Below are 25797 nucleotides of genomic sequence, written 5' to 3'. Positions count from 1 at the left end.
GGGTGTACGAAAGTAAAATTAGAGAGATTCGAGTGCGCACGGAGGCTTTCCGGCTGTCGTTCTTCCCGCGAACCATACGCGACTGGAACAGGAAAGTGGCGCGTAAAGTGCCCTCCGCCACACACCGTTGGGTGGCTTGCGGAGTATAAATGTAGATGTAGATGTGGGTGGCAGCACAATGCACATAATATGAAAAACGTATGTTTATGGTTGTGTACGGATACTTTTGATCACGTAGCGTAGTTCAGGCGTCTAACGTCGTTATATTCACACGTAATTTTGCCATTCTGTGTGTGTGTGTGTGTGTGTGTATGTGCTGTCGAGGAGCAGCGAGAGACGGCCAGTCGCAGGAGTGGTGAGGTGAGTGTGTGTGCCTGCCTGCAGATCCGGACGGAGCTGGCGGTGGGCGAGGCACAGGCGCTGTACAGCCGCGGCGACTGGGACGCGCCGCTGGACGCCGAGGACCATCGCGACGCGCTGCTGCACATGCTGACCGACGCCCGCGTCGTGGCGCCCGTCGTGCGCACCGGCGACTACCACTCCAGGGTCAACGACCGCTCCTACTTCTACGTCTTCACCCACCGCACTGTCTACGGCGACTACTCCAACGTGAGTGCCATCGTCTGCTGCCTGCTTACGCTACTCAGACACGTCTACTACACGGCTCACCCTTTATTTAAATACTAAGAGCCGACTGTTGTCTTCCAAGTTCACTAAACTCCGTCCGAACAAGCCTTGGGAACCTCAACGGTGGCGACCGGCCGCCGTGTCATCCGCCGCCCACAGGCGTCACCGGATGCGGATAGGGTGGGGCACGTGGTCAGCACACCGCTCTCCCAGCCGTAGGTCGGTTTACGAGCCCGGAGCCCCTAGTTCTCAATCAGGTAGCTCCTCAGTTTGCCTCACAAGGGCTGAGTGCACCCCGCTTGCCAACAGCGCTCGGCAGACTGATAGTCACCTATCCAGCCCGCCCGGTTGACCGTGCGGTCTAACGCATAGCTTTCCGGGCGGGAAGGAGCGCCTGGTCCCCGGCACGAATCCGCCCGGCGGGTTTGTGTAGAGGTCGGTGAACCGGCCAGACTGTGGATGCTCTTTAGGCAGTTTTCCATCTGCCTCGGTGAATGCGGGCTGGTTCCCCTTTTTCCGCCTCAGTTACACTACGTCGGCGATTGCTGCGCAAACACGTTCTCCACATACGCGTACACCACCATTACCCCGCAAACATAGGGGTTACACACGTCTAGTGTGAGAGGTTCCCTGTGGGGTCCACCGGGGGCCGAACCGCACAATAACCCTGGGTTCGGTGTGGGGCGGCGGAGGGGTGAAGTGGACTGCGGTAGTTGTCATGGGGTTGTAGACCACTGCGGCTGCGGCGGAGACGGAGCCTCTACGTTGTTTCTAGGTCCCCGATTAACATAGAATACAATACAATACAATACACCTATCCAAGTGACAGCCCAGCCCGACTGCGTTTAACTTCGGTGATCTGGTGGGAACCGGAGTTACCACTGCGGCAAGGCCGTTGCTTTCTAAATTAACTACGCAAACAAATTATGAACGTTATTCGGAATATAAGGTCCGATCGGTCACGAAATGGAAACCACAGAAAAGAAAAGTAACAGTTAGCTACATTTCTCGTTGCATTGTACCAACTTTCCAGTACCCTCGGCATAGAAGGCACTCGGCTGTGTTTTTTGCCAATGCTCCACACTTCACTGCAACTTGTTGCCTGTGCTGCCTCCATAGGCAGCGGTTCACATGAGCAGAGAAGAAAATTGGACGGAGCCAAGTTTGGGCTAAACGGTGGGTGATCAAACTCTTCTCATCCAAAACGCTGCAGAAGCGTCCTCATTGCCCGTGCAGTGCCCGACCGACAACTATAACGAAGAAGGAAATGCATGACAGTTACGTTGTTTGGGCTGCATGAAATCAGGCGAAATCTCTCACGGGCCTTATTCTTGCCGAAAGACACTAGTTTCGAGGTACCTTTATGTTCTCGCTGTGCACTCAGAAAAGAAAAGAGCGACTGGACACGATCGACGGGCATTCTAGAGGCTTGGTCCAGCACATCTCTTCAAAGCTTCATTGAGTTTTCACTGTGGTTCCCAATTTGCAATCGAACTGACCTTACTTTCCGAATAAAACTAAACTCCGCCCAACTGTACAGACCAGTCACCCTGTCATCTTCAGCCTACAGGCATCATTGGATGCGGATGTGGAGGGTCATGTGATCAGCACACCGCTCTCCAGGGTGTATGTCAGTTTACGAAACCGGACCCGCTGCTTCCCAATCAAGTATCTCCTCAGTGTGCCTCACAAGGGCTGAGTGCACCCCGCGTGCCAGCAGCCCTCGACAGACCGGATGGTCACCCATCCAAGTGCTAGCCCAGCCCAGCCGCGCTTAACTTCGGTGATCTGATGGGAACTGGTGTTACCACTGTGACATCGCCGTTGGCTGCTTCGCAAGTAGGTCTCTTAAATTATATGTAACTGATCTCAGCCATTTCCCGACAAGCCTCGGTGAAAACGCCTCTGGCATTATATTTGCTGACGACAGTAAACCTCCACATACGCAATGAAAAACAGATTCACTTGCCATAGAAAGAAATTATTAGTTAGCACTCCAAGGCGAATATGTGCTGTTAAGAGGTTTCTAAGTTTATGATGTAATAATGTAATAGAGATCGCCTTTCAGATGGTATTCCGTGCAGTGCACACATTTATGCATTTTATGTAATCTGAAACTACTCTGAACCTTACTTAAATGAAATCTCTAAAGCTTCTGAACACAAAAAAAATCTTTTCTCTTAGAACTGGTGTAAGTTGAATGCAGCGTGTGTTGACTGCGCTGCTGTATTTGCTTTCAGCCTGCTGTACAGGTACTCACCCTGAAATGCAGGAAAATCACGTAATAAATAATAATACTCATGGTGTTGCGAAATGTACCAGGTATTTATGAGCGCTTGTGCAATTAAACAGGGAATGATATTATTCCGTGTCCTGTTGCAGACCATGAGCTTACATAGCAATATGGTTGCAAAAGTAAAATTTAAAAAATAAACAAACAAAAAACGAACACATCCACACCACTTGTTGTATCAGAAAATCGTTCCTCGGACTAAGTACACACACGTACATGAACCTCCTTATTCTACATCGAAATTCGAACTGAGCGCAAAAGATACAAATCATTCTACTCGTACAATATACACAAAAATTAAAAAAAAAGAACTGACGTTACTTGTTATTGATTTATTTGGGGTTTTAATATCTACACGATCATGAGCGACCATAAAATGTACTGATACAGCGGTCACAAGACAAAATAAAATCCACAACATGCATCTGCTCCAACCGGATATGACGTAAGAAGCACCTCATCTTGCCCATGCGCAATGCCTGCTCTCACCTCCTCTTCTGAAACTCCTAATTATTTGCGGTAACGGAGTATTGGCATATACAGGGTGTTTCAAAAATGACCGGTATATTTGAAACGGCAATAAAAACTAAACGAGCAGCGATAGAAATACACCGTTTGTTGCAATATGCTTGGGACAACAGTACATTTTCAGGCAGACAAACTTTCGAAATTACAGTAGTTACAATTTTCAGCAACAGATGGCGCTGCGGTCTGGGAAACTCTATAGTACGATATTTTCCACATATCCACCATGTGTAGCAATAATATGGCGTAGTCTCTGAATGAAATTACCCGAAACCTTTGACAACGTGTCTGGCGGAATGGCTTCATATACAGATGAGATGTACTGCTTCAGCTGTTCAATTATTTCTGGATTCTGGCGGTACACCTGGTCTTTCAAGTGTCCCCACAGAAAGAAGTCACAAGGGTTCATGTCTGGCGAATAGGGAGGCCAATCCACGCCGCCTCCTGTATGTTTCGGATAGCCCAAAGCAATCACACGATCATCGAAATATTAATTCAGGAAATTAAAGACGTCGGCCGTGCGATGTGGCCGTGCACCATCTTGCATAAACCACGAGGTGTTCGCAGTGTCGCCTAAGGCAGTTTGTACCGCTACAAATTCACGAAGAATGTCCAGATAGCGTGATGCAGTAATCGTTTCGGATCTGAAAAATGGGCCAATGATTCCTTTGGAAGAAATGGCGGCCCAGACCAGTACTTTTTGAGGATGCAGGGACGATGGGACTGCAACATGGGGCTTTTCGGTTCCCCATATGCGCCAGTTCTGTTTATTGACGAAGCCATCCAGGTAAAAATAAGCTTCGTCAGTAAACCAAATGCTGCCCACATGCATATCGCCGTCATCAATCCTGTGCACTATATCGTTAGCGAATGTCTCTCGTGCAGCAATGGTAGCGGCGCTGAGGGGTTGCCGCGTTTGAATTTTGTATGGATAGAGGTGTAAACTCTGGCGCATGAGACGATACGTGGGCGTTGGCGTCATTTGGACCGCAGCTGCAACACGGCGAACGGAAACCCGAGGCCGCTGTTGGATCACCTGCTGCACTAGCCGCGCGTTGCCCTCTGTGGTTGCCGCACGCGGTCGCCCTACCTTTCCAGCACGTTCATCCGTCGCGTTCCCAGTCCGTTGAAATTTTTCAAAGAGATCCTTTATTGTATCGCTTTTCGGTCCTTTGGTTACAGTAAACCTCCGTTGAAAACTTCGTCTTGTTGCAACAGCTCTGTGTTCTAGGCGGTGGAATTCCAACACCAGAAAAATCCTCTGTTCTAAGGAATAAACCATGTTGTCTACAGCACACTTGCACGTTGTAAACAGCACACGCTTACAGCAGAAAGACGACGTACAGAATGGCGCACCCACAGACTGCGTTGTCTTCTATATCGTTCACATCACTTGCAGCGCCATCTCTTGTTGAAAATTGTAACTACTGTAATTTCGAAAGTTTGTCCGCCTGAAAATGTACTGTTGTCCCAAGCATATTGCAACAAACGGTGTATTTCTATCGCTGCTCGTTTAGTTTTTATTGCCGTTTCAAATATACCGGTCATTTTTGAAACACCCTGTATTTGCTGCTTGTTTGACTCACAGCAATTTAAGCTGTCCTCTTAGGTTCTTGCCTAACCACAAATTAGGAAATTGCCACATACTCGTAAATAAACAGTGACACATTTGTGACAGTGAATAATATGAGATTCATTGCTGCCCATTACACATGAAGCGATTTAAGCTGCCTCTTACATTCCTGTCTAACCACACACTCTGAAATCGCCACATATTCAATAATAAACAGCCAAATATTTATTACATTCTTCGTTTTCTAATCAGACAAAAGTATAAATAACGTCGAATATTGCAGAACATTCTTGTACGACATTCCTAAGGGAGTATCAGAATGTGTAAACAACAATAATATGAAGGGAAGAAAGTACTTGCACATAGTTCTTCCTTCGCCTATATACTCCACAATATTACCCATTACACTGTATTGTAGTCGTATGATTTCGGTCTTTTGTCATGGTTATCACATTACCTCTTGAAGGCTTATATCATTGCTGCATTAGTAACTGACGTTTAATGATATAGATAATACGTTAGTGATAGATCTTCAATGCGCCGTTGCGGTGATACGGCATACTTCAAGTTATAATACAAAACAGCTAAACATGCCTCTACAATTATGGTGCCTGCCGCATCGTGTCACCCCCATTTGGAAAAGATGCGTATTGTAGGTTTAACGTCTTCAGTTGCTGTCGACATGAACACGTGACCCAATCTAGACCACAAAAAAACTAAGTCCGTTTTCAGTTGGAATGGCAACTAATGTGAACAGATGTACTGTGTGTGACTGCGACATTGGAAAACAAACTAATCCCACATGAATATAGCAGATTACATTTGCAGTGCATTGCTTAACCCAACAGCATATTTCGATCTCACCAACAGATTTGGTGCAGCGTGATGTAGAACAGCAATTTTCATTGCACCGCCGAACAGAACCAAGGCAGCAAGAAATGTGTAAGCTTCTCAAGTAATCCAGGAACTGGCAACCTGTCTGATTGGCTGCCACAAACCAAAGAGTCTCCCACAAGACATTTCTCGCATCTAGCCAGTCCAGAGAGCTACAGTAGGCGGTACACCATCGATCCCAGAGTGTCAACAAACATGCCCTTTCTATAACACAAGATAGCGTCACTTTAGCTTACCAATGAAACGAGTCGACGTGAAATCAGACGTGTTTCGAAATATAAAGAGACTCTAATGAATTTCACCTGCAGTAGTAGTCTAGGCGCAGTTATATAATGGCTCCTTTTCAGATTTCCAGGTGGCTTTATACACCTTACCTCACAAGGGGCATCTAATCAAATTGTGTATTTATGGAGTATCGTCTCATTGTGGGACTGGATTCATGATTTCATGTTAGAAAAGTCACATTTCGTACTTATTGACGGAAAGTCATCTAGTGGAGCGAAAGTGACATCTGAGGTTCCCAAAGAAGTGCTAAAGGCCTTCTGCTCTTCTTAACCTATATAAACAAACAGCTGACCAGCCTGGCAATGCCCGAGTGTCCATTATGCCAATTTTCTATCAGTATTAGAATCGAAGAAATTTCATTTCCGTGTTTTCGTGAAAACACCATTGAAACTGTGGAGCAGTCTTACGAAGAAACACGCATAATGGACGAATGTATAAGTACAACTGATTCATATGTGTACAACGCGATTTAGTAAATGGCTCTATGGCAACGCTTCTTCGTAGCTCTGTAGATGGCTGTTTTTTCACCCACAACCATTTGCGCTTCGCAGTGGATAGCTGTCAAAAGCACTGGCAGGTACCAGACATTTCATTAAGTTCACTCAACTGCAGGAGTGTCCACGCATCTCATTGTTAATGACGTCATACCTCTTCAACTGTGTGTCCTACAATGATATACAGGGTATTCAGAAATTTACGTTACAAACTTTTAGGATTTGTAAAGGGGAGGCAGTACACAATCATCTCAATGGGAACCTGTGTCCGGCGCTACAGAACTTCGAAGTTATAGGGGCCGGCGCCAGTAAATTATGTATATACAGGGTGATTCCGTAAAGACGTTACAAACTTTCTAGGATAATGGAAGATGATAAAAGCATCAATCTGATGTAAGGGTCCCTCTACTGGAAACGAAAGTGTCGAAAGTTATACGCAGAAACCGATCTAATACCTCTGACCGTGTAATACATGTGCCGGTACCGTTGTTGCTAAGAGTGTAGGGCAGGCAACTTTCAGTGGTGGTAGTACGGACAAAAACAAGGAAAAAAGTTCTAAAATGCATATCGTAAGAGCTATGAGCAGTTCTTCATCTTCGATACTGTGAAGAAAATCTCTTCTACTCCAAGCTCTTCGGTTTTCATATTTTTGGAAGATATAATATGGACATCACCTCAATAGAGGAGATGTGTTTCACACTAGCGAAGACGAACAAGTACCCATAGCTCCTCAGGTATGCATTTTAGAGCCATCGTTTACTCGACATTTTTTCTTGTATGCATTCCACTGTCAGAGGTATGAGAATGGTTTTCCCTTATAACTTTCTCCTCCTTCGTCCTCAGCACAGTGCCCTTACTTGAAATTGATACATTTAACCTTCTCTATAGTTCTACAAAGTCTGTGACAGCATCACGGAATTACCCTGTATATACATACATTTACAGTCTCCGGCAAATATAACTTCGACGTTCTGTAGCGTCGTTTCAGGACACGGATTCCTCGTAAAAATCTTATGTACTCACTCCCCTCTAAAAGTTCTACAAGTTTGTAATAGAAATTACCGAAAACGCTGTATTTGTTTAGGTACTTTCAGCGGCAATTGTGAACACTGTCTGCGAAATAGTTAGCAACAAAGAAGTAATAAATTTAAACTTCGTATACGATGCGACAATTTTTCACGCGTCTCAGTGTTTATGACGTTATGTCTCCTGAACTGTTTGCGGTGCCATGACATAATTTTATAGATACATTTAGCAGCATTTGTGGATACTTTACGCGAAACTTACTGCTAATAGAGTTAGCAGCACAGTAGTAATAAATGTAAATGTCGTGGACGATGAGACAGTTTTTCACGCATCTCATTGTTTATAAAGTCGTATCTTCCGAACTATGATAGTTAGGTGGTTCCTACCCCCCAGCGATATTTATGTCAAGATTTTCTGATACCGATCCAGTGGTTTAGGAGGAGATGTGGAGCTTATAGACAATATACATCCATTTTTATAATATGGATAGATTTAGGACACAATTTGAATAGCCCCCTTAGATTGTTTGCTGATGACACTATCGTCTACCTTCTAGTAATAAGAACATCAAAACTAACTGCAAAATTATTTAGGTAAAGTGCCTTTAGTGTGGAAAGTGGCAGTTTCCACTAATCAACAAAAAATGTTGGGTCCTCCACATGTGTACTACGAAAATCTTAAATGTCAGTGATATGATACATCACAGTACTGCTAAACTTGTCTAATTAAGTACATAAGGATTAGAGAATAACGAGCAGCTTAAGTTGGAACCGTCACACAGAAAATGTTGTGTGGAATGTGAACCAAAGGCCATTTTGTTGGTAAAACACATACAAGCTACAATAAATCTGCTACATAGATTATCTACACTCCGTTTGTCTGTCCTCCTTTGGATTATCGTCATCAGGACTGACAGAAGACATGGAAAAAGTTCAAAGGAAGTCAGGCCTTTTCCTATTATCGCGGAAAGCGGAGCGTCTGTCGCCAGTATAATAAGCGAGTTGTGGTGGCAATCATTAACACAAAGGCGTTTAGTTCATTTTGGCCTACTTAGGACAATCAATCAGCCGGCAAAACGAAGACCCACAATGTGATCTCTGTCTACATCCATTTGGATACTCTGAAAATAACACATAAGTGGCTGCCAGAGGCTTACCGAACCGGCCGGCCGGAGTGGCCGTGCGGTTCTAGGCGCTACAGTCTGGAACCGATCGACCGCTACGGTCGCAGGTTCGAATCCTGCCGCGGGCAGGGATTTGTGTCATGTTCTTAGGTTAGTTAGGTTTAATTAGTTCTAAGTTCTAGGCAACTGATGACCTCAGAAGTTAAGTCGCATAGTGCTCGGAGCCATTTGAACCATTTGGTTACCGAACCGACTTTACAATAAATCTCTATTATTCGCCTGTCGAACAGCGCGCGGAAAAAACGAACACCTGTTTGTTTCCGTGCGAACTCTGATTTCACTTATTATGATGATCGTTTCTCTCTACGTAGGTCGGCGCCAAGAAAATATTTTCGCATTCGGAGAAGAAAGTTGATGATCGAAATTTCAAAATGGTTCAAATGGCTCTAAGCTGTATGGGACTTAACATCTGAGGTCATCAGTCCCCTAGACTTAGAACTACTTAAACATAACTGACCTAAGGACATGCCCAAGGCAGCATTCGAGCCTGAGACCGTAGCAGCAGCGCGGACTGAAGCGCCTAGAACCGCTCGGCCACAGTGGCCGGTGATCGAAATTTCGTTGGAAGTATCCACTGCAACGAAAAACGCCTTCGTTTTAATGATATTCACCCCAAATCTTGTATCAAGTCCGTGACACTCTTTCCCCTATTTCGCGATAATACAAAACGTGCTTCTCTTCTTTGAACTTTATCGATGTCCTCCGTTAATCCTGTTTAGTAAGGATCCCAGACCACGCAGCAGAACTCCAAAAGAGGACGGACAAGCGTAGTGTAGGCCTCTTAAGTAGATCTGTTACATTTTCTAAGTGTTCCGCCAATAAAACGCAGTCTTTGGTTTGCCTTCCGCACAACATTTTCTGCGTGTTCTTTCCAGTTTACGTTATTCTCTGTTGTAATTCCTAGGTAATTTACGGCCTTTAGATGTGACTGATTCATGGTTTAACCGAAGTTTAACAGATTCCTTTCAGCACTCATGTGGATGACCTCACACTTTTCATTATTAATTGTTAATTGCCAATTTTCGCGCTTTAAGATAGGTTTTCTAAATCATTTTGCAGTTTTGATCTTCTGATGACTTTGCTAGACTATAAACGACAGAATTAAATGAAAGCAACCTAAGACGGCTGCTCAGATTGTCTCCTAAATCGTAGTATAGATAAGGAACAGCAGAGGGCCTACAACACTACCTTTGGTAACGCCAGAAATCACTTTTGTTTTACTATATGGCTTTTCGTGACCTACCTCTCTGACTGGGAATCACGAATTCAGTCACATAACTCAGACGATATTCCATAGGCACGCAATTTCACCAGAAGCCGCTTGTGTGGTACAGTGTCAAAAGCCCTCCGGAAATCCAGAAATAACAGAATCAATTTGAAATCCCTTCTCAATAGCACTCAACACTTTATGCGAAGACAGAGCTAATTGTGTTTCACAAGAACGATATTTTCTAAATCCGTGTTGACTGTATGTCAATAGACCATTTTCTTCAGCCGACCGGGGTGCCCGAGCGATTCTAGGCACTTCAGTCTGGACCTGCGCGACCGCTATGGCCGTAGGTTCGAATCCTGCCACGGGCATGGATGTGTGTGTCCTTAGGTTTAAGTAGTTCTAAGTTCTAGGGCGCTCATGACCTCAGAAGTTAAGTCCCATGGTGCTCAGAGCCATTTTTCATCGAGGCAATACATAATGTTCGAACACAATGTATGTTCCAAAATCCTACTGCATATCGACGTTAATGGTATTAACCTGTGATTTAGCGGATTACTTCTATTGCCTTTCCTGAATACTGGTGTGACCTGTGCAACTTTCCAGTCTCTGGGTACGGATCTTTCGTGGAGGGAGCGGTTCTATTATGGTTAAGTATGGAGCTATTGCATGAGCATACTTTGAAAGGAACCTAATTGGTATACAGTCTACACCGGAAGACTTGCTTTTATTGATTTAAGTTGCTTCACTACTTCGAGGATATCCACATCTAAATTACTCATCATGGCAGCTGTTCTTGATTCTATTGTCAGGTGATGATAACGTAGTCTCAAACTAGTACGAGGTATCACAGCCTTTGTCATAATCATTGTTTAAAATCTGTGACCGTTAACCCTCCTCAAATACCCTACCAGACCTAGTAGCAACACTAAACAGGAACGAATCTGATGTATCCTTGTGCCCATTCTATCTGTCACAGAGAGTTGCAACTCTCAATCATTTATAAATCCACCGATGGTGTCTATGTGTGCGAAGTTGCTTTGATTTCCGACCATGCCTTCTGGGTACTTCACTTTCTTGTCCGTCAGCGTAATACAGCGACAGGAGCAAAATATCTATAAGAAAATGCTACGTATTAACATGGAAGTCATAGAATCAGACGATAAGTTTTTTAGTTCAATTCAATATGGTGTTGATACTGCTAGCAAAGGATATAAACACAAGAATAGAAACGACCTGCAGTTCCTTTGGTAAACTAGATAAGGTTTTCAAAGCTTATCTTAAGGTTTGCGTTACAAAAGAATTTACATAGAGCATGTTTTAATTATTGATGTGGGACTTCGACTTTTTTTAATGTGAAAAGTCATTCAAATACGAGTAATAAAGGTTCATTGAAAGCTGCTGGTAAGGGTGTTCCGGATACGAACTATGTCTGTAATTGCGTGTGTAGATGCACGGCCTGTAGATAGCTATTACTGTTGGAAAATTTCGAGTCTACCTTTTACAACATTAACGAAGTTCCAGTACATTAACTGCAGCCATTTAATGCAAGTGGCAAAGCAAGCTTATTCATGGTGCCAGCGTTCGTACTATTTCCGCCATTTCCACATATAGCCAGAGATAGCAATTAACGTAGTTAATTGTTAATTCATCCTACTGATTTTCTCTCTGGTACCTACTCATTTTCTCTTAACGTACACGTTTCTTACTCTTAGAACTTGTCCTACGTGATGTGGTCTACAGAAAACGACATAAGAGTGAACCACTGAATGTATAAGACATCTATGAAAAAACAAAATTCTGATATTTATGTTAACATTGCTTGGTTCTCAATTACATATTCAGTTATTTCAGCTGCGGAGTGAACAGAAATTTAAAATAGGCGCCTACTCTGCATGTCGTAAATGTGATGCGATTCATATGCCTCATGGGAGTTAAGCTCCCGACTTTTATATTCGTATCTCCTCTTTCGTTCTTTTCGTGGAGTAGATATTCTCTAGAGATAACATCAAGAACGCTGCATATTATCCATTTATCATTTTTTCCGAGAAAGGTACGCGTTTCTAAGAACCAAATTTTCGTGCTACTTGCTGTAGTTTATCGTGTACTCCGACGAAGTAACTGATGTAAATACGTTCTTTCCAATGAGCCTATAAAAATAATTGAACAATTTTAGCATTAGAATTCGCAGACTTTCGTTTTACTATCACCCATTATTCAGCATTGTATCACTACAGCTGTAGATAATTAAAAACAAGGGACGTTCTGTTTTTCGTCTCCACTACACTTTTCGATCACTGCAAACAACCAGCCTCCAACACTGCGTTTTCACTCAAACGTTGTTACCATCAGGAAGAATAAGAAGCCGGAAAGTAATTTATTTCACTTGTTGCAGTTTTTCTAAAGCTCTTCATTATCTACTCGCCAAATATGGGACCCGTTCACAGTGACCCAATAAAACGTCGTACTCTTTGATCGCGTGTAGCCCTTCCAATAAAAGGGCGACGGGATGTAGGGGTCGGCGCTTCCTCTCATCACTCGCTCAGCGTTTTCAGTCGCTCGGTCCACAGAGGGTAGCAGGCCTATGCCGTTGAAGTGTTTTTCAATGACAACAGCTTTGTTATTGCAGTGCAGAGAGCTTTTCCCTTTCAATTTAACGTCCCGCTTTGGGAAAAAAAGCAAAAGCACGTAGTCGACCATAAAAGTCTCGTACTATTGAGAATATCGAGTCTGTGAAGTAGTCTGTTCTGCAGCCCGTAAAACGTTTTGCAAGGAAACTTCCTTCCTTGGGAAGTGTACGAAGAATTTAACAGAAAGATCTGCTTCTTCACTAACGTAAAATGATGACTGTTCGGCCGTATTACCGTCTAGAATTCGGCTGTTCTGAGGACAATGTGAGGATGTGGTGGGGTGGGGGGGGGGGGCGGGGCGGAGGGGGCTATTTTCTCACACGGTGATGTTTCTACATCTGAATAATGAGTAAAGATTGGATCTGGAAAGATTCACCTGTAAAAAATATGGAACTGACATGAATTATTTACTTGTTAAAGAAGGCTTTCAATTTTATGATCTGCGGAATTAAAAACCAAACAAAAATTGTAACGCTGCAAGCTGTATTTGATTCAGTCATTTTCTTCAGTAAGGACAAGTGATAAATTTTAGTGATGTTTGTTTTAGGTACACTTCTGTTTCTATAGCAGAAATAAAATTTGTGGGATGACACTATTTTATTACTAAGTACACTTTTAAAATATATAATTCTTTATACTAATTAATACTTTATGGCAGCTTACAAGTTTAATAGCGCAAGCATTAAATAAAATTTAAATCGCAGCTTAAAGAAACTATTTCACACTTGACTGTAAACAAAAGCTGTCTCTGAGGTTTTTCGCTTACCAAATTTAGGATGTAATTATTTGATCTGGTGTGGCACCTCACGAGACACACACACACACACACACACACACACACACACACACACACACACACACGTATTTCGACCGAAAGAAGAACTACCGATCTTGAATTTGCACAGCGCCATAACACACGAGTAGCGTCTTCTCACAAGCAACCTTCAATACGGCCGACCAGAGCACACTTCACGTTCAAACTCTCCCGCTACTCATCCCAGAGTGCCGACCAAAGATATCTCTCCTAACGGCTACTCCACAAGCTGCGTGGAGGGAGACAGATATAGACATAACGCTACAACCGGTGGAAAGCTGGTATTTCGTGAAGCGTATTGGTTAGTTACATGTTAGTTACATGTACCATAAATCATATTTTATCAAAATAATGTGGAGTTAGCCAGCTTAAAGGGTAAGTACTCAAGCTTAATGTCAATTATTTTTTATCCTACCAACCCAACTACACTTAAAAGTGAGTTTTTTTTAACAAACTAGCAGTTTTAATTAGAAATCTATCAACTGAAAAGAAAAAGATTTTAGGTTAGATTTAAACTTGCTTTGCTCACTGTCAGCCATTTTATAGCATTTGGCAAATGATGAAAATTTTCTTTGCTGCATTCTGAGCTCCTTTCCGAGCCACTAACAGCTTTAATAATCCTCTAGTGTTGAAGGTACGTTGTTCTTAAATTGTGATGGATTATTTGTGATGAATTTCATCAGCGAATATATGTAATGTGTCGGAGCAGTTAAAATGCCTAACTCCTTGAAGAGATAACTAAATGACGACCACGTGTGTATGCTATACACTAATCTTACTGCTTGGTTTTGTTCAATCAATACTTTCTTTTTAATTGATGAGATAACACAGAAAATTATCCCATAAGACATTACTGTGTGGAAATACGCAAAATATGTCAGGAGTCTGATCCGTTTGTTTCCAAGACTAACAATTGTGCAAGGAGCAAAAGGTAGCTGAACCGGTTGAGGAGTTCAGTTATACGCTTCTTTTAGTTCAAATTTTCTTCACTATGTAACCCAAAAATTTGGAACGTGCCATCTTATTTATTGACTCCTGTTCACGTGCTACATCAGCATGATGACTCTAGATATTGCACAGAACTGAATACAGTGTTCCTTTCTCCAAAAGTTATAGAGCTTCTGTTTTCAGAGAACCACTTAATAATTCACTGAAATACATCGTCAAATTTCCCTTTTGTTGCTTTCACTCTAATGGGATTTATTGTAACACTAGTATCATCCACAAGAAGAATCAGTTCTTCTTGTTGAACTTTAAGTGGTAAGTCATTCACAGATCTATGATTTCGCACTTAACTTTGTCACCTCATACATTTCTGAAAAGAAAGAAAAGGTGAAAAACGCAATTCGCCGCGGATACATGTACAGGTATATCACGGACTCATACAATAGGGAGGAACGGACAATCCATAAATGTACACAAACACCACATTCAGCGCGAAGTTACGTTTCTTTAAACGGCACAAGTATTTTTTTCTACCGAAATGATAACTGGAGGTACAATTAATGACAGCAGAGTTGGTTTCACTGCAATAAACCTTACTGCTTCTGAATACTTAGGGCGCCACCGTAACGCCCTAATTGGGCTACCTGCACTGTAATGAATCCTGCTGTAGACTATTATTGCTCTGGGCTTTGCGGTAGAAACAGTACGTCCACGAATATTTTGTCTTGTTTCGTTCTCAGGAATCGCCGTGCAGTTTGTTACAATTGTTTAGAAACACTATAATAATAACGTAGTGTGAAGACAGTGCAGTACAAGAGATGAAAGGCACATCTATTTTCAGATTCTGAACTGTGATATGTTCATTAAGAAGCGTCCAGTAACCTAAATGTACACATGCACTCCGTAAACCTTAGTGAAGTGCATGGCGGAAGGTTCTTCCCATGTATTGGAGTTTCATCTCGTTCCATTCATGTAAGAAGCTCGCGAAGAGCAATCGCTTCGAAACCGCCATCAGCGCTATAATTAATGCAGTTCTGCCTTCACCGCACCTACAGAAGCGGTAAATTGTGGAATGTGGTGGGTCCCCTATTTAATATTTGTTCTCGAAATTTTGTAACTAGGCCTTCGTGAGTTAGCTGATGTCTGTCTTCAAGTCTCTTCCAATCCAGTTTTTTCAGAATTTCAGTGACGCTCAGTAGTGGTTCAAACCATTCGTGCTGCCCTTCTTGTATACGTTCAGTATACTCTCTTAGTCCTTTTTGGCATAGTTCCCACACACTTAAGTAATGGTTTAGGGCGGATCGCAGCACTGATTGTTAGCATTCGACTTCGTAGATATATTGCACATTCACAGTATCAAACCAGTGAACCTACGTCGTCTCTTCAATTTGTTACATCCAGTTGTTTGTATGAGTTGGCTCATTCTCACTGATACTTATTAATGCTGTAGTCTGTGATATTACGTAACCTGCGTTTTGCGAAGAGCAAAATCTTACATTTATGAGCATTTAAAGAAGGTTGCCAAGCATTCGCCAATACGAAGTCTTATCATGATCTGACAGAAAATTTGTGTAGTCTTTTTTGTGTTTATATTCTTTTATTTTTTCTAGGCCGTATTTCCTAACAGATAACTGTATCATCTACAAAACAGTGAGGTTACCCTTATTATTATTATACTTTTCAACACGAGTAGCTGGAATCCCAGAGACTAGCCTGACGAAATTTGGAAATTAGTTTTACACCTGTTGATGACTTTCCATCCAAGATTATGAGCTGCAATTTTGTTGCCAAGAAATGATCAGTCCATGTAGAAGATTATCTTGATTTTGTTGAGCACTGCACATGAACTGACATTGATTTTAATTATTAATGAAAACCACCTTAGCTGTATTACTAAACAGTTATTGCGCAGCAAGACATCTTTTAAGGGGAGGTTTACTATCTTTGGCCCGAAAAAACCATGCCCTTTGAGAATTTTTTTCTCGGGATGTTTTATAGATATCAATGTCATATTTAGTCGAAATGTTTATTGATACTTCTTCTACAAAGTGGAAGTTTTTCGACTGGAAATGGGGAAAATCAAAGGCCGAAGAGCCTTCGGAACGAAACTAAAATTTCGATGTAGACCTCCACGCGCGGTATGTCACAGGTCAGCCGGTTCGTCTGAAATCAAAATTGAGTTGACGTTAGCGAAGTAAATAGGATTTTTTAGGAATTCTACCTCACTTAAGTTATTTGGACCATAGGAAAGAAAATGGCGGCCATTTGAAGAAAACAGGTTTTTTTTCATCGATTTTTCGACTTCGTCGGCCAATTGAAAATATTTATAGTTGATGAATCGGAATAAAAGTGGTACAACTCCTAGACAATTTAGTTAGCTTCATCGGAAACAAAGAACCATGCCAGTCGGTTCAGTAGATTTGAAGTTACCATACCGCGCGATAAAATAAACGTCATTTCAAGAAAAACGTGTTTGAAGTTTTGCCTACATATAAATGCAATATTATGCGATGTACGTTCAATCGCCTATTGCGGATCCATAAACTAGTCCTTCGTTTTCCTCATAGAGGGCGTTCTGCTTGATCTGGGCCATGCTGTGCTGCTACAGAGCAGCTCGTATGCCCGGTGACAAGCGGTTTTCGGCCGCTTGAATCCGGTGGTCGTCCGAATACTTGGCGAACTGCGTCGAATATAGTCCCAGGGTGACGTCCATCATTGTCATGGTCTTCAGAATTGCTGAATACCCTTCGTTGAAGCTGCTCACTACCAGGAAAGTCGCAATCTCCACAGTTTTCGCAACAGAATGCAAGTGCTTGGGGTTAACTTCCAAACACACGCGATCAAACTTTCATTTGAATTTTGTGTGCTTCCTCCCAAGCACCGGTACAATAACTCGTCCTCCGAAAGAAAAAAACTGGTGCGTGAAAAAGGCCGATTTCGGACAAGTGCATTTTTTTGTTCAAAAGCGAATAACAAACATTTCTGTTCCGTATTCGGAAAAACCGTTTCAATTGTGGATTCCGAACACTTTTATGGAACCAAAAATTCAATTTAAAACAATCGATTTTCTTAACCAAAGTATAGTAAACCTCCCCTTAACAAACTGCATCTACATGACTGTGTGGAATCTGCATCAGTCTTCGGACACAAGAGTACTTCATACTTCATTTGATTACTAATGTCGATTAACTATGATCATCTTACATCGGCCAGTGTTAATAAAATGATGTGAAAAACCGAAATTTTGTAGCCAAGAATGCTGTCATCAGTAAATATGCAACATGATAGCACGGAGACAACTACTTTTCTCATTTTCAGCTGAAGCGACTTCGGATTTCCACGGCAGTGTTTCTGTGTTTCAGTCCAAGCCGCAAGGTAGCATAAGCGGCGAGGAACTGGCGTACGTGTTCGGTGCGCCCGTGGAGGGGAGCCGCCACCAACACCCGCACATCTTCACGCCTTCAGAGAGGATCCTCTCCGAGAACGTCATGACGCTGTGGACCAACTTCGCCAAGACTGGGTACGTCACCACCCACCACACCTTGTCTGCTTGTTGTTGTACTCGCCATCAGATGCGCATGATGCACAATGTAAACTGTGGTCAGCTCGACAGAATGTCAATCCTCAGGGCTCGGGTTCGATTCCCGGCTGGGTCGGAGATTTTCTCTGCTGAGGGACTGGGTATTGTGTTGTCCTAGTCAAAATGGTTCAAATGGTTCTGAGCACTATGTGACTTAACAGCTGAGGTCATCAGTCCCCTAGAACTTAGAACTACTTAAACCTAACTAAAATGAGGACATCACACACAACCATGCCGGAGGCAGGATAGAACCTGTGACCGTAGCGGTCGCGCGTTCCGGATGAAGCGCCTAGAACCGCTCGGCCACTCCGGCCGGCTGTCCTAATCATCATCATCTCATCCCCATCGACGCTCAAGTCGCCGAAGTGGCGTCAAATCGAAAGACTTGCACCCGGCGAACGGTCTACCCGTCGGGTGGCCCTAGTCACACGACATTTTTACTTCTGTAATTGAGACCCCGCAGACGAAAGATTACACTCGTGAAGTGTAAGTCCCTGTATACGAATAGTTATACGAATCGTTATACAGTGTGTATCATAACTAATGGCGCAATCGCATACAGTTGAATGTATGTGATACTAGAAAGATAACTGCAACTCTTTAGGTTATCAGTCTCTACTGACATCATGCCGGTCCGTGGTATGGTCTTTGTTTACACATCCAAGACGTGGAGTGGCAAACAAAATGGATAAAATAGTACAGTACACAAAGTGCCAGACATGTCAGTTGTCTGCGGAAAGTCAGTTGTAATGTACCCGTGGAACATTATAGTAACGAGGAGTATGCGGATACCCTTATCATGTGTGGTAGTGCAGTGGTAACACACGTTAGGCTGCACGCTTGTATCAAGAAGCGTACCCCCGCCAGACGGAATCCCGAGAATCGAATGTTTACAGAGGTGCATCAACGCCTCCGAAATTTAGGATATTTATGGTAAGTTCCTAAGGGACCAATCTTCCGAGGTCATCGGTCCGTAGGCTGGCACACTACTTAATCTAATCTAACTTACGCTACGTACAACAGACAAACACCCATGCCGAGGGAGGACTCGAACCTCTGACAGGAGGAAGCCACGCGAACCTTGGCAAGGCGCCTTTGACCACGCAGCTACAACGGGCGACAGCGCCTCCGAGAAACTGTGAGCTTCGTACATGCTGCAGGAGCGGTTAGGCCTACGCGAATGACACCCTCGCTTGAACATGTCGTGATGGAAACAGTTGAACACTCCCCACGAATCCCGACAAGGAGATTTGTCACACAAATTCCCTGGAAAGAGCGATAGTAGTGTTTGGAGAATAGGCATAATTAATTTCTAGTTTGCATGTTTTACTTCAAATATCCACATTCAATTCGTGGTTACGTGTGCTTCACGTTTATTTCCATCGTATGGAGTGCGAACATCTTTTGTTTGGTTTTCGTGGCAGTGACGGCATGCCTATTGATAGGTCTTGCTGTTCTGCTTGCAAGATACCTCGTGTGGGAGGGAGAAAGAGGTTTGAATTTTATTTAGATTCTATAAATGAAATGCTAGGAGTGTTGTTCAACATATAAGTGGTTTATCCAGTGAAACTGCATTAAACTGTATATGCAATAATTATTGAAATTTTATCAAATTCATTAAGCAATCACACACAAATTACTCAAATAATGGTAAAGAAAAGTAAAAAATTTGGGTCGCCAGATACTGTAGAAAGTATCATAATAAAACAACAACAAATATAATTGAATTGGCACCAAGAGCTCACAACAAGTGAATTATATAAGGTGCCTGCCCTGGTATTTGCCTTTTAACATGAGCATTGTATGACTTCATTCTAGTTTAACATATAAATAAATTACACGAGACGGGTTGACCTGGTGTAATAAATGAGAAGGAATAAAAAAGAACAGCTGAACATATGACTCTCTTACCCAGAAAACGCTGAATATTGTGCCTTGCGTCTTTATGAGCATCTAACACATTGCAAGGAAATTGAAGAAAGTGAAAGAAGAATGCACAGCTAGGAAAGTGGGCGTTTTCTGTATTACCGTGTTCACAGCGTGGTCAGCGTGGCGATGGATTCGGCTGATTGCGTGCGGCAGCATCAAGACTCTGCCGGCGACGTAGTTGAGAGCGTCTAACATGCCCTACGCTGAATATAGTGACCAAAACCTGCTACTGAAAGTTATCATTACTGGACGACGGTAAGTGTCCATCTGCAAGTGCAAACCTACGTGAAACTGAACAAAGCTCAAAAACTGTGATCCTGAATTAAGCTCTTGATAACGCGCACAGTGAGTGAAGCCCGCCTACTTGGATCTTACAAACTTTGCTCTCTACGCTGTTTGCGACGAATACAAAATGCATTGTCTCATGACACGCGATAAGAGAATCGTTGCGACTTATCGGAAGCAGTCAAGAGTGAAATCCGGCCTCCTCCGAAGCAAAATTCGGAATCCCTAATACTAGTGCGCTCCTCGCACCTGGAGAGAGAGAGAGAGCCGCTCCCCTCCAGCGTCTTGTCTCCGCCCTTCCGCAAATTACGTAGCTCGTACTATTTTTCAAAGCGAACATGAGATTCTTGCCAATGAAGAGGCCCGTTTCAAAATTTCCTCCCTCCTTGCCGTCGCATTCCGCGAGGAAAAGAGAGCGATACCCTGTGTGAGACAGAGTATACAAATAAACCAGGACTTCTCCCTTTGAGTATTGCCGCTACGTTCCCAGGTGTTCTGCTCGCGGGAAACAGCCAAAATTCCCCGGGCCACTTGAGATTCTTGGACACCCAAGTCGTGCTGCTGCTATTCAACTCGCTGCTCTGTCCGCGTTACCTAGAATGGTGACAAAACTGTTTTTCACTATAAGTGTATAGTTTCCACTGCCTCGGGCACACGTGCGAATGTCCACGGCTTCCCTTGGCAGCGTGTTAATGTATGCAGCGTCTTCGTCTGTCGCTAATCCTCTGGGGGCGTGCCCTCTGTGGAGCGTGCCGACGTGGGCGCGCGACCGCCGCTCGCCCTTGGGCGCACTACCTGTGTCCACCTGGCTTCCCAGCTACGAACGCATCAGAACATTTCCTTTCATGCACGAAGTGTCCCAAGTTTGCAAAGAGAAGAATCATAGCCCTTTACCGACGTTAATGACACAATAATTCACCTCCATCACACTTCGTATATTGCAACAAACTAATGACCGACTGTAAAAGCAATTGTCTCCTTTAATTATAAACATGAAAAGCTATGACGCTTTTCAAGCTTTCTGTTTCTACGTATGCTACCATCTCTCTCCCTCCATCCCTCTCTCTCTCTCTATGTGTGTGTGAGCTTATGTGTGTGTGTAATATCTTTTTAAACTGTCTAGGACAGTACGAAAGGAGCGGAAAAGGGAATGGAAAGTAGAAGGGAGAGTGTAGGACCCAAATTGTGTGTTTTTGTGTTGTATGTTGTGGGAGAGTCCGTGAGAGGTCCAATTATTACTTTACTACAGCTGTGTATTATGGTACTGGGAAGGGAGCTCGTGTACGGTTTATGTGAGAAAGTTTTTATGGTGGCTAGAGGACGATTAACGGCATAGTCCTCATATTAATTGTAAAATTGTGACTGAGGAAGAGAGACCTGAAACTAAAAAGACAACATCTACATTCAGTGGCGTTTGTTCTACAAATCACCGAGTGAGAAGGCACACTGGATGCATTCTGGACGACAGTTCAGATCCCCGTTCGGCCATGAAGATTTTGTTTTTTCCAAGATTTCCGTAAATCACTCCAAGAAAATGGATCCGTGGGAATGGCAATGCCTATTTCTTTCCACATCTTTGACACTATCCGAGTTTATACTCCGTCACAACAAATCACCGAGTGAGAAGGCACACTGGATGCATTCTGGACGACAGTTCAGATCCCCGTTCGGCCATGAAGATTTTGTTTTTTCCAAGATTTCCGTAAATCACTCCAAGAAAATGGATCCGTGGGAATGGCAATGCCTATTTCTTTCCACATCTTTGACACAATCCGAGTTTATGCTCCGTCTCTAATGACCTCGATGTCGCCGGAACGTTAAACCATAATCTCCTTTCCTTCCGTGCTTCCCACTAATCATATAAAGTATATTTATTTTAATTTAATTTATGTACTTACTTGTTTGAACTTATTGATTAGGGCCTAATGGCCCTCTCTCACACCGGACCACGGTTTCACACATATGGTATCTATTACGTCATAGTTACCTTAGAAATAACACAGGTATAATCATAGAAACTTAAACGGACATGTATGTGTATGCTTGTGCACTATTTAGTTTATTTTACGTCAACAAATGAAAATGAAAGTGAAAGTATGCTAAAGAGCTGAGCTACAAATGCAATATGACTAAAAAAACGTGCTTCAGGATATAAGCAGAAAACAGACGAAATTGCTACCACTTTCGTATTTTGACCCAACAATACAAAACGCGTATGTTAAAACATACAGCACCTCTCAGTGGTTGCATAGTCGGGTTTAAAATACTTTAAGCTATTATGTAGCAACTACAGAGACTAAGACCTCACAAACAAAAGTAGCTACCTTATTAGTAGTCTGTCTTTGAATGTCCAGTAGTTGAAGTCTGTAAACGTGCCTCACGATACAACCAGACCTGTCAACATTCTCTCTGCCTTTCTTTGTATGTCCTTGATGGCACCTCTTAGTGTGGCACTGGAGCCGGACTCCAGTGCGAATCGTACAAGTAGTTTTTTTGTTTTCTTACTTTCTAAAGTAAACACCACTTTTGCAAATTCTACTAATATATACAATCTTGCAATGTGTTTGATCTGATGGTTCTGCTGCAAATATTCACCCTCTGTTACTTCCAGCTATTGACAGGATACGACGGAATCCACTTGTGACTCAGTAATCTTACAAGATAAGCAATTTTTTTTTTAAACAGAGGTACATAGCCAGAAAGCAAAATGTTAACAATTCGGTCAGAGATAGACGAAAGATGAAATTCGCCTACATCACATTTTCGGAAGACTGAATCATCGATCTTTAGGCATCTGAGAATGTATAGTTCCCTTCATTTATATGTGCTGGACTGCTGTTGAAAGTGCTTATATTTTATAAAGTTTTAGCCTTCAGATACTTATTTTAAAGTTTATTTGTGTCAATATTTGCTGTAAAAGTAACTTATTAGGGGATTTACATTAATCTAAGTCTTTCCTCCTGTGGTATTGACTCGAGTGGTCTGTTATTCGTGATTGTGCTTACATCGTACGTCCAGGCCTCACGCCTCAGTATTGTGTTAACATTTTGCGGCGTGCAGTTGCAGATGTAGCGGAAAGCTAAGTACTGACGAAGTTATTTGTGCACTGTTATACAGTTATTAAATTTGACAGTTTTCAGCAGTGTTTCGTGCTATTTGTGGCGAAATAACGATGTAATAAACTTTTGGAAACGTTCGCTCGCTATGTTTTTTAGAGTTTTCTGTGCGTAGTGGTCGTTTAGTAAAGTTCGTGCTTTAGTTTTCAGTTGAAGTTTCTTATCGTTTATAGTGAAATATCTCAGTAAAATTTTCATTAACTGTTTTAAATTCGTTGACTCTTCCAGTAGCCGCTTGAATTTTTGGTTTTAGCTAGAAATTTTGTGAAATTTTGTTGGTATAGGTAGTAATCGTGATTTCGTAGTATTACTACAAGTAGTTGCTTTATTAGCAGAGAGCGACTTTCGAGAGCCCTATTGTTAGTTATACGCCGGCCGGTGTGGCCGTGCGATTGTAGGCGCTTCAGTCTGGAACCGCGTAACTGTTACGGTCGCAGGTTCGAATCCTGCCCCGGGCATGGATGTGTGTGATGTCCTTAGGTTAGTTAGGTTTAAGTAGTTCTAAGTTCTAGGGGACTGATGACCATAGATGTTAAGTCCCATAGTGCTCAGAGCCATTTGAACCATTTGTTAGTTCTACAAATAGTTCTACTGGTGTAACTGAACTAAGGTAACGTGGATGTATAGTCGTTTTCAGTAACTGTAAAATTTTACCATGAGTGAGAAGTGTGGGCTCTGTCGCAGGTTCGTGAGTAGTGAGGTACGGTGTGGGATTTGTTCAAAATATTTTCGTGGGGGGGGGGGGGGGGGAATGCAGTGGGGAAGCCAGTGGACATTCTAGAGTGGTCCTCTCCTGGGAATGCAGAATCTATAGTAGAAATAAGTTGATAGACGAGGAGGAGCGTAAGATCTGTGCCCTTCATGTGCAGTTACAATACGTAAAGGAGGAAGTAGATAGGTTGAGGAGGGTGAAGGGTGGTGGGGAATGGGAACAGGCATTTGGAAAGAAGACAGCTAGGAGAAGGAGATATTCAGAAAGTTATACTTAGCGTATGTGCAATAGATCTGACCAACTGTCAGAGTGGAGAGGAGCCTCTTGTAGCTGTAGGTGTAGAAAACATGCAGCAGTCCTGAGCAGTTAGGGGGCCTACGTCAGTTGCAAAGCCTAACAGAAAGAAGAAGATTCTGCTGCTGGGTAGTTAGCAAGGTTGGGCCAGCAGTTGCAGGAAGTGCTGGGGAGTGAGTACCATGTCACCAGCATTGTGAAGCCATTGTGAGGTGGATAGTCGTATTCGGTTCATTGGTAGAATTTTGGGAAGATGTGGTTCATCTGTAAGGGAGACCGCTTATAAAACGCTAATACGACCTATTCTTGAGTACTGCTCGAGCGTTTGGGATACCTATCAGGTCGGATTGAGGGAGGACATATAAGCAATTCAGAGGTGGGCTGCTAGATTTGTTATTGGTAGGTTTCATCATCACGCGAGTGTTACGGAAATGCTTCAGGAACTCGGGTAGGAGTCTTTAGAGGAAAGGAGGCGTTCTTTTTGTGAATCGCTACTAAGGAAATTTAGAGAACCAGCATTTGAGGCTGACTGCAGTACAATTTTACTGCCGCCGACTTATATGTCACGGAAAGACCACAAAGATAAGATAGGAGAGATTAGGGCTAGTACAGAGGCATATAGGCAGTCATTTTTCCCTCGTTCTGTTTGGGAGTGGAACAGGGAGATAAGATGCTAGTTGTGGTACGAGGTAGCCTCCGCCACGCACCGTATGGTGGATTGCGGAGCATGTATGTAGATGTAGATGTAGATGTAGATGTAGATGCATGGTTGTCTCAGATGACTGACAGCGTAGGGGAGAGAAGTTGGAATTTTACGAAGGAGAATCAGGTAGTGATTGTGAGTGGAGCAGGGAACAGTCAAGGTAGGAACGGTGAGTATGATGCAGGTAAAGATAGCTTGGTAAAGATAGCTACTCAAAGATGTGGCACTAATGTGCATTTCGTGCAACTGTTTCAACGTCATGATCGGCCTCATCTTAATGCGGCTGCTAGGCGCGTTAGCATGGGGCTGGAGAGGGCACTGATGGCAGAGGGAATGAGTCATATTTCAGTGGTGCCAGTTGACTCTGTCAATGGATAGGGTTTCACTAGGCATGGCCTGCACTTCAATAGGTATGGGAAGGGGAGATTGACAAAGCTTATTGGTGACACCGTAGTGGTTGGTGGTGGGATCACTCATGGAAAAATTCCTATAGTAGTTGGTTTTAGAGCTGCACCTTTTTTAGATTGAAGTCGCCTGATAGGTATACCTGCTAACCAAGGGTTCACCTTCATGTTTCCAAGCAAGTAGAGAAGGAATCAGCATATTTCATCAAAATATAAGACGTAATAGAGATAAAGTTGGTGTACTGCTTCTAGATGTTGACTCTGAAGTTATTGGT

General features: G+C 43.0%; 1 protein-coding gene across 1 annotated transcript in view; it reads left to right on the top strand.

Moving 5' to 3' along the window:
• Nucleotides 1–25797, top strand: part of LOC126159513 (uncharacterized) — a 420587-nt gene that overhangs the window by 290516 nt on the left and 104274 nt on the right. Inside the window, exons 7-8 of the mRNA XM_049916555.1 lie at nt 385–609; nt 17862–18019. Of these exons, the coding sequence (XP_049772512.1) occupies nt 385–609; nt 17862–18019 (383 nt within the window). The remainder of the gene's footprint in view (nt 1–384; nt 610–17861; nt 18020–25797) is intronic.

The sequence above is a fragment of the Schistocerca cancellata genome, chromosome 2 (genome assembly GCF_023864275.1).
Source record: "Schistocerca cancellata isolate TAMUIC-IGC-003103 chromosome 2, iqSchCanc2.1, whole genome shotgun sequence".
Classification (NCBI taxonomy): Eukaryota; Metazoa; Arthropoda; class Insecta; order Orthoptera; family Acrididae; genus Schistocerca; species Schistocerca cancellata.
The sequence above is the reverse complement of the archived record's forward strand: the minus strand, read 5'-3'. Positions and strand labels throughout refer to the sequence as shown.